The sequence below is a fragment of the Staurois parvus genome, unplaced genomic scaffold (genome assembly GCF_062004578.1).
Source record: "Staurois parvus isolate SC_StPar_1 unplaced genomic scaffold, SC_StPar_1.0 ptg000034l, whole genome shotgun sequence".
Classification (NCBI taxonomy): Eukaryota; Metazoa; Chordata; class Amphibia; order Anura; family Ranidae; genus Staurois; species Staurois parvus.
The window spans coordinates 914,583-925,188 of NW_028317830.1; the positions used below are offsets into that span (position 1 = coordinate 914,583).

General features: G+C 43.8%; 1 protein-coding gene across 1 annotated transcript; it reads right to left on the reverse strand.

Annotated features, from left to right (window-relative positions):
• Positions 1 to 8,480: 8,480 nt before the first annotated feature.
• LOC149470659 (taste receptor type 2 member 9-like) lies at positions 8,481 to 9,383 on the reverse strand. The gene has a single exon (XM_089661284.1). The coding sequence runs from the start codon at positions 9,381 to 9,383 to the stop codon at positions 8,481 to 8,483; it is 903 nt and encodes a 300-aa protein (XP_089517410.1).
• Positions 9,384 to 10,606: the final 1,223 nt, after the last annotated feature.

Consider the following 10,606-nt stretch of genomic DNA (forward strand, 5'->3'; position numbering starts at 1 on the left):
AAGGAGGCAAGAGTACTGGAAAGAGCATTGGGGGATCAGAAGGTACCATCAGGTATCCTCCTTTGGATTTATTTATAATGGTTGGCTTATGACTTATTTGGGTACGGGTGTACTATTCAGCCACATTAGATGTGTACACGGAGTATACAGTCATGTCCATAAATATTGGGACATGGACACAATTCTAACATTTTTGGCTCTATACACCACAATGGATTTGAAATGAAAGGAACAAGATGTGCTTTAACTGCAGACTGTCAGCTTTAATTTGAGGGTATTTACATCCAAATCAGGTGAACGGTGTAGGAATTACAACAGTTTGCATATGTGCCTCCCACTTGTTAAGGGACCAAAAGTAATGGGACAATTGGCTTCTCAGCTGTTCCATGGCCAGGTGTGTGTTATTCCCTCATTATCCCAATTACAATGAGCAGATAAAAGGTCCAGAGTTCATTTCAAGTGTGCTATTTGCATTTGGAATCTGTTGCTGGCAACACTCAAGATGAGACCCAAAGAGCTGTCACTATCAGTGAAGCCACCATTAGGCTGAAAAAACAAAACAAACCCATCAGAGAGATAGCAAAAACATTAGGCGTGGCCAAAACAACTGTTTGGAACATTCTTAAAAAGAAGGAACGCACCGGTGAGCTCAGCAACACCAAAAGACCCGGAAGACCACGGAAAACAACTGTGGTGGATGACCGAAGAATTCTTTCCCTGGTGAAGAAAACACCCTTCACAACAGTTGGCCAGATCAAGAACACTCTCCAGGAGGTAGGTGTATGTGTGTCAAAGTCACCAATCAAGAGAAGACTTCACCAGAGTGAATACAGAGGGTTCACCACAAGATGGAAACCATTGGTGAGCCTCAAAAACAGGAAGGCCAGATTAGAGTTTGCCAAACGACATGTAAAAAAGCCTTCACAGTTCTGGAACAACATCCTATGGACAGAGGAGACCGACATCAACTTGTACCAGAGTGATGGGAAGAGAAGAGTATGGAGAAGGAACTGCTCATGGTCCTCAGCATACCACCTCATCAGTGATCATGGTGGTGGTAGTGTCATGGCGTGGGCATGTATGGCTGCCAATGGAACTGCTTCTCTTGTATTTATTGATGATGTGACGGCTGACAGAAGCAGCCGGATGAATTGTGAAGTGTTTCGGGAATATTATCGGCTCATATTCAGCCAAATGCTTCACAACTCATTGGACGCTTCACAGTGCAGATGGACAATGACCCAAAGCAGACTGCAAAAGACACCAAAGAAGTGGAATGTTCTGCAATGGCCAATCACCTGACCTGAATCCGATTGAGCATTTCACTTGCTGAAGACAAAACTGAAGGGAAAATGCCCCAAGAACAAGCAGGAACTGAAGACAGTTGCAGTAAAGGCCTGGCAGAGCATCACCAGGGATGAAACCCAGCGTCTGCTGATGTCTATGCGTTCCAGACTTCAGGCTGTCATTGACTGCAAAGGATTTGCAACCAAGTATTAAAAAGTGAAAGTTTGATTTATGATTATTATTCTGTCCCATTACTTTTGGTCCCTTAACAAGTGGGAGGCACATAGGCAAAATGTTGTCATTCCTACACCGTTCACCTGATTTGGATGTAAATACCCTCAAATTAAAGCTGACAGTCTGCAGTTAAAGCACATCTTGTTCGTTTCATTTCAAATCCATTGTGGTGGTGTATAGAGCCAAAAATGTTAGAATTGTGTCCATGTCCCAATATTTATGGACCTGACTGTATGTAGTATTATTACTCAGAGTGTTTCACTATCTCGTGTTTTCATATTCTATGCGTTTTTCATGATATGAATGAGACATTTTTTGGTATAATTAATTTTGGGGATTATTGATGAATTTATTTTATGAGGATAATACTCTATTGAGTTTTCTTTTGAGGTACACAGCACTTACTGGATTTATACGGCGAGATTTAAATTAGAAGAAAAGTTGAATGGACTTTAATTTTGGGTTTTTTTCATGCAAATATTCTATGGACACTAAGAAGGTTTATTATTATGATTGATTTATACTTTCAAGGGTGAAAGTGGGACTTTCTTTAGTGATTTTTCACAGGTTATTATAGAATACTTTTTGGACACCAATTCACATTTATAAGATTATGTGGATAAAAAAAGACTGAAAAATGTTGAAAAAAAAGTATTTTCTGTCAAGAAACATATCCAATAAAATCAAATTTCTTCATAGTTTTAGGCCAAAATGTATTCTCTCTATGTCTTTGGTTAGAAAAAAATCCCTATAAATGCATATTATTTAGTCTGTGTGAAAGTTATAGAATCTATAAACAATGGGATATATATCTGAAAATTGATCAGCCCTGATGTACTGACAGCCGATCTCACTTCTTGAGGCCCTAAAATGTCAGGCCAGTACAAATCCCCCCAAATGTCAGGACAGTACAAATCCCCCCAAATGTCAGGCCAGTACAAATCCCCCCAAATGTGAGGACAGTACAAATCCCCCCAAATGTCAGGACAGTACAAATCCCCCCAAATGTCAGGACAGTACAAATCCCCCCCAAATGTCAGGACAGTACAAACACCTCCAAATGTCAGGACAGTAAAATCCCCCCAAATGTCAGGACGGTACAAATACCCCCAAATATCAGGACAGTACAAATCCCCCCAAATGTCAGGACAGTACAAATCCCCCCAATTGTCAGGACAGTACAAATCCCCCCAAATGTCAGGACAGTACAAATCCCCCCAAATGTCAGGAGAGTACAAATCCCCCCAAATGTCAGGCCGGTACAAACCCCCCCCCCAAACGTCAGGAGAGTACAAATCCCCCCAAATTTCAGGACAGTACAAATCCCCCCAATTGTCAGGACAGTACAAATCCCCCCAAATGTCCGGACAGTACAAATCCCCCCAAATGTCAGGAGAGTAGAAATCCCCCCAAATGTCAGGCCGGTACAAACCCCCCCCCCCCCCCCAAACGTCAGGAGAGTACAAATCCCCCCAAATTTCAGGACAGTACAAATCCCCCCAAATGTCAGGACAGTACAAATCCCCCCTAATGTCAGGATGGTACAAACCCCCCCAAATGTAAGGCCAGTACAAACCCCCCCAAATTTCAGGACAGTACAAATCCCCCCCAAATATCAGGACGGTACAAATCCCCCCAAATATCAGGACAGTACAAATACCCCAAATGTCAGGACAGTATAAATCCCCCCAAATGTCAAGACGGTACAAATCCCCCCAAATGTCAGGACGGTACAAATCCCCCCAAATGTCAGGAGGGTACAAATCCCCCCAAATGTCAGAACAGTACAAATCCCCCCAAATGTCAGGACAGTGCAAATCCCCCCAAATGTCAGGAGGGTACAAATCCCCCAAATATCAGAACAGGTACAAATCCCCCAAATGTCAGGACTGTACAAATCCCCCAAATATCAGAACAGGTACAAATCCCCCAAATGTCAGGACGGTACAAATCCCCCCAAATGTCAGGACAGTACACATCCCCCAAATGTCAGGCCAGTCCAAATCCCCCCCCAAATGTCAGGCCAGTACAAATCCCCCCAAATGTCAGGACAGTACACATCCCCCCAAATGTCAGGCCAGTCCAAATCCCCCCCAAATGTCAGGCCAGTACAAATCCCCCCAAATGTCAGGACAGTACAAATCCCCCCAAATGTCAGGAGGGTACAAATCCCCCAAATATCAGAACAGGTACAAATCCCCCAAATGTCAGGACGGTACAAATCCCCCAAATATCAGAACAGGTACAAATCCCCCCAAATGTCAGGACAGTACACATGCCCCCAAATGTCAGGCCAGTCCAAATCCCCCCCAAATGTCAGGCCAGTACAAATCCCCCCAAATGTCAGGACCGTACAAATCCCCCCAAATGTCAGGACCGTACAAATCCCCCCAAATGTCAGGACAGTACAGATATCCCCCAAATTTCAGGACAGTACAAATCCCCCCAAATGTCAGGATAGTACATATCCCCCCAAATGTCAGGACAGTACAAATCCCCCCAAATGTCAGGACCGTACAAATCCCCCCAAATGTCAGGAGAGTACGAATCCCCCCAAATGTCAGGAGAGTACAAATGCCCCCAAATGCCAAGACAGTACAAATCCCCCCAAATGTCAGGACAGTACGAATCCCCCCCAAATGCCAAGACAGTACAAATCCCCCCAAATGTCAGGACAGTACGAATCCCCCCCAAATGCCAAGACAGTACAAATCCCCCCAAATGTCAGGACAGTACGAATCCCCCCAAATGTCAGGACAGTACAAATCCCCCCCAAATGTCAGGACCGTACAAATCCCCCCAAATGTCAGGACAGTACAAATCCCCCCAAATGTCAGGACAGTACAAACCCCCCCCAAATGACCTCTTTTTGAAAAGCAGACAGTCAAAGGTATTTAGTGAGAGGAATGGTGAGTTTTTTTAGTTGAGTTTTGAGTTTTTTTAGTTGTACATTTTCTGTCATCATTTTTTGAAAATGAAGAAATTAAATAAAACGTGTTTTATTTTCACCAATTTTTTTAAACATTCTGCCACCAGAGCAGTACAGCGCCATCATATGACTGGTGATCAGGGATACTGACTAGTAACAGTGTGTTGAAAAAAAAAATTGCAATTAATTTTTTCTGCAATTTTTTAAACAGTTTACATAATGTCACCAGAGTAGTTCGGTGTCACCATAATGACACTGTACTACTCTGGGGGGTGATCAGTTTTTTTTTTTGCACTTTGATTGCGATTACATGAGGTTACATACAGTAAGGGGTTACATTTATAACAATTGTGATTACTAGTGATCTGTGATTGGCTACAGCTAATAACATGGTACAGGGTGCTGTGATTGGCTGAGGTATCATGTGATAGCTGTGGGCCAATCACTATAGAAATCACTCCCTTCAAAGCAGGGATGAGAAATTTAGAGATCAATTAGTAAAAGCAGCACACATTACACATTGTTAGGCACACAGTTAACCCCTTGATTGCCTCGAGATGTTAACGCCTTCCCAGCCGGTGTCAGTAGTACAGTGACAGTGTGTAGTATTATCACTGGTCACTGTATTAATGTCACTGGGGATGTCAGTGTCAGTCAGCCCCCCCCCAATCCCAGTGTCAGTTAGTCAGTCCCCCCAGTGTCAGTTAGAGTCGGATGGCAGTATTACAGTCCCATTGTAAGTCACTGATCACCAGCAGTAGTAGTATAAAAATAAATAATTACAGATTCCAGTATCTATCCCATAGTTTGTAGACTTTATAACTTTTATACAAACCAATCAATATACACTTATTGGGATTTTCTTTTCAATAAAAGACATGTAGCAGAATACATTTTGGCCAACATTTATGAAGAAGTTAGATTTTAATTATTTTTTATTGGATAATTTTTTTATACCAGAAAGAAAAAAAATATTTTCTTTTTCAAAAAGTTCCTTTTTTTGTTTATATATATATATATATATATAAAAAAAAAAAAAACCAGATGGTGATCAAATACCATAAAAAGAAAGCTCTATTGGTGTAAAAACAAATTCTATAAATTTCATTTGGGTACAGCGTTGCATGACCAAGCAATTGCCAGTTAAAGTAGCGCAGTGCTGAATGGCAAAAAAATGGCCTGGCCATGAAGGGGGGAAATCTTCTGTAACCGAAGTGGTTATACGGCAAATTTTCAATGGGATAAATCACACAGTCAATATTGTCCAAACGGGGTGAATCAAAGGTATTAGGGCCAACCGGGAACCCATCAGGGTGAAGCAGTAAGGGGGGAGTTGGTTGAAGGGCCCCATATTTCTTTCCCATTTCGGAACGCCCCTAGTGGTGTGAGTTGATACAATGGAACAGCTGCATGGATCCTTGTTTCCATTCTGAGAGAGTGGGTGGGAGGGATCTTTTCTATGTGATTACATTTGTTTTAAGCATGGGGGGGGGAGTATTTGGGGATTATTAAAGAGGGTATCCAGATTCTGATAAGCCCCCCACCTGTAGACCCCCACAACCACCACCCAAGGGTTGCAAAAATGAGGTCCCTATCCTCATCAACATGGGGAAGGGTACTTTTCCAAGTCATCCCCCCCCCATGCTGAGAGCATGTGGCCTGGTAGAGTTCAAGGAGGGGTGGCTACATGCTTTCCCGTCCACCTTTCCTTGCCAACCAGGCCATATGCTCAGATTAAGGCGGAGTTTCACTCAAATGCGGAAGCTTCACTTATTTGCCTCCTCCCCCCCTACACTGCCATATTTGGCACCTTTTGGGTGGAGTGTATACCTGTTTTTGACAGGTACCCGCACCCACTTCTGGCTCAGTGAGAAGGAAGTTCAGTCCCCTCCTCCCCCTTCCTTCCTGCAGTCTCCTGGGAATTTACACAGGTCCCAGGGACTGCCGGACCAATCAGGATACGCGGCACGACTTGAGCATGCACAGTGGGCACCAGGCTGTGAAGCCACAAACTATCACAGCCTGGTGCCCACAGTAGAGATGCCGATGTCAGGGAGGAAAGTAGGGGAGAAGGGATGGCGCGGGGGGGGAGAGAAGGGGAGAAGGGATGGCACCTGGGGAGGAGAGAAGGGGAGAAGAGATGGCGCGAGGGAGGAGAGAAGGGGAGAAGGGATGGCGCGGGGGAGGAGAGAAGAGGAGAAGGGATGGCGCCTGGGCAGGAGAGAAGGGGAGAAGAGATGGCGCGAGGGAGGAGAGAAGGGGAGAAGGGATGGCGCGGGGGAGGAGAGAAGAGGAGAAGGGATGGCGCCTGGGGAGGAGAGAAGGGGAGAAGAGATGGCGCGAGGGAGGAGAGAAGGGGAGAAGGGATAGCGCGGGGGAGGAGAGAAGGGGAGAAGGGATGGTGCAGGTGAGGAGAGAAGGGGAGAAGGGATGGTGCAGGTGAGGAGAGAAGGGGAGAAGGGATGGCGCGGGGGAGGAGAGAAGGGGAGAAGGGATGGCGTGGGGGAGGAGAGAAGGGGAGAATGTATGGCGTCTGGGGAGGAGAGAAGGGGAGAAGGGATGACGCGGGGGAGGAGAGAAGGGGAGAAGGGATGGCGCCTGGGGAGGAGAGAAGAGAAGAAGGGACAGCGCAGGTGAGAACATCGCTGGACCCCGGGACAGGTAAGTGGGTGTTTATTAATAGTCAGCAGATGCAGTTTTAGTAGCCGCTGACTTTTAATAAACACAAAAATGGCTGGAACTCCACTTTAAGGGTCTGGTATGAATTTTCTGGGGGATCTCAAACCTTTTTTTTCATACGAAGCACCCCCTTAAAACCCATAGCGGCCTCCAAGGGTCTATTATGTGTTTGGGGGGAATTCTCTGTTTTTTGCTTTTCATTCTTGTTGGGGGATGTGCTAAATATTACAACAATAAAGAAAAAATGAATCAGTTTAAATTTCCAGAAAATTACATTTCATTGCCGGCTTCTATCAGTTGCTGTCAAGAAGCCGGCAATGATGGCTGTTAAAGCGGAGTTCCACCTGGTATGGTAACCCCCCTCTTAGACATGGTATGGTAACCCCCCTCTTAGACATGGTATGGTAACCCCCCTCTTAGACATGGTATGGTAAACCCCCTCTTAGACATGGTATGGTAACCTCCCTCTTAGACATGGTATGGTAACCCCCCTCTTAGACATGGTATGGTAACCCCCCTCTTAGACATGGTATGGTAACCCCCCTCTTAGACATAGTATGGTAACCCCCCTCTTAGACATGGTATGGTAACCCCCCTCTTAGACATGGTATGGTAAACCCCCTCTTAGACATGGTATGGTAACCCCCCTCTTAGACATGGTATGGTAACCCCCCTCTTAGACATGGTATGGTAAACCCCCTCTTAGACATGGTATGGTAACCCCCTCTTAGACATGGTATGGTAACCCCCCTCTTAGACATGGTATGGTAAACCCCTCTTAGACATGGTATGGTAAACCCCCCTCTTAGACATGGTATGGTAACCCCCCTCTTAGACCTGGTATAGTAAACCCCCCTCTTAGACATGGTATGGTAAACCCCCTCTTAGACATGGTATGGTAACCCCCCTCTTAGACATGGTATGGTAACCCCCTCTTAGACATGGTATAGTAACCCCCCTCTTAGACATGGTATGGTAACCCCCCTCTTAGACATGGTATAGTAACCCCCCTCTTAGACATGGTATGGTAACCCCCTCTTGAAGAGTTGTCACCAGAACAGGTGTTCCCATTGGAATGTTTCCCCTCTATTTCTGCTCTGCTGACAACTCCAAACTTAGGATTTTCTCATCACTTTCAGGCCCAATGACAATGATTCCCGGGACAACCCGAGAAGGTAAATGACCCAAGTGAAGACAGCAATTATAACTTGACAGGAGATATAATCCTTTCACACTCCATACAAAACTACAAGCTTCACCTTTAGAAACATTTGAGTCTGATCACCATCACACTATCAGACTAAAATGTTATACTGAATATTTAGACATCAAGGTGAGGATCCTCTACATTTTAAGTCTCTGTGCTCCTCCAGCTTCTGGTCCAGAATCTTTGCAGAATAAACCTTCTCAGCTTGTTGCTGGCCTGGAAGATGACGGCCGCCTCAGCCGTTGGAGATAATAATTGTAAATCCCAACAGACTATAGACAGTGAGGAACTTTGAAGAAAAATGTCCACAGAAAATGTCATGCAGAAGATTGTGCAGATGAGAAGTAAGAAGAAGATTGTCCTCAGTGCCGTGACATGAGCCTGAAGATTTGGACGTGTTGATCCAGAGTCGTTATTCTTCACCCTCCAGACGTGTCTGAGCAGAAAGGAGGAAGTGAGGACCAGGCACAGGAGACTGAGGGAGAATGGCAGAATGATGCCTAGGAAGGTCAGCGGCACAAAATAGGAAAAACATTCATGGAATCTGTTACCAGAAGCTTCTGTCCTGTTCTCAGAAGACGGGATACTTCCTACATACAAAGCCCAGAGGGTCGGGACATTCATAATGAATACCCCAAGTGCTGTCAGGAATAGAAGTTGACTCAGGAAATTGGACACAATTCTCTTGAACCAGAAGAAGAAACCATAACTGAGATTGGTGATGCTGGTACAGTAATGAGCCGAGAGCCAGAAGGTCAACCAGAAGTTGTAATATGTCAGGAAGTAAATTGATGGGTTCATAAATCCACTTACTTCTCTAACATAAAATAACTCCGGACTCAAGACATAGAGCATTCCATGTAGACTCATCACACACTGGAGGACAATATTCACCATTCCCTTAGTGAGGAAGATCCCATCGGTGGGACTCAACTTCTCCTTCTTCCTGATGCTGTCCAGGTTACCCATCACAATACAAGTGTTAGAAGGTATTGCCAAGATGAGTCCCAAGACTGCAGAGATTACAATAGATAAATCTGGGGACATGTTCAGGTTTGGTGTGAGCTCCGGACAGAGATGACGGGACACGTCCAGTGATAGCAGACAGAGTGATATATTGGAGGGTGGAATTATGGAAAAAGCCTTCAGAGATCCGTCTCATGATTGACTTTGCATAAATGTGATGGATTTCATTGCAATGCCGACATCTAAAGTACGGAACACACCGAGTAACACAATCTCTGAGACATTTCCATTATACCGAGGTACTTAACCACTTCAGGACTGGGGGATGATTGTCTCCTATTGATTATTATATACACTCAGCACTATGACCGTTATATACACTCAGCACTATGACCATTATATACACTCTGTACTATGACCATTATATACACTCTGTACTATGACCATTATATACACTCTGTACTATGACCATTATATACACTCTGTACTATGACCGTTATATACACTCTGTACTATGACCATTATATACACTCTGTACTATGACCATTATATACACTCTGTACTATGACCATTATATACACTCTGTACTATGACCATTATATACACTCTGTACTATGACCATTATATACACTCTGTACTATGACCATTATATACACTCTGTACTATGACCATTATATACACTCAGTACTATGACCATTATATACACTCTGTACTATGACCATAATATACACTCTGTACTATGACCATTATATACACTCTGTACTATGACCGTTATATACACTCTGTACTATGACCGTTATATACACTCTGTACTATGACCATTATATACACTCAGTACTATGACCATTATATACACTCTGTACTATGACCGTTATATACACTCTGTACTATGACCATTATATACACTCTGTACTATGACCGCTATATACACTCTGTACTATGACCATTATATACACTCTGTACTATGACCATTATATACACTCAGTACTATGACCATTATATACACTCTGTACTATGACCATTATATACACTCTGTACTATGACCATTATATACACTCTGTACTATGACCGTTATATACACTCTGTACTATGACCGTTATATACACTCTGTACTATGACCATTATATACACTCTATACTATGACCATTATATACACTCTGTACTATGACCATTATATACACTCTGTACTATGACCATTATATACACTCTGTACTATGACCATTATATACACTCTGTACTATGACCATTATATACACTCTGTACTATGACCGCTATATACACTCTGTACTATGACTATTATATAC

Bases quoted from the DNA above. Each gene is read 5' to 3' on its own strand.
- LOC149470659 (XM_089661284.1), bottom strand. From the start codon at position 9,383: ATGTCCCCAGATTTATCTATTGTAATCTCTGCAGTCTTGGGACTCATC.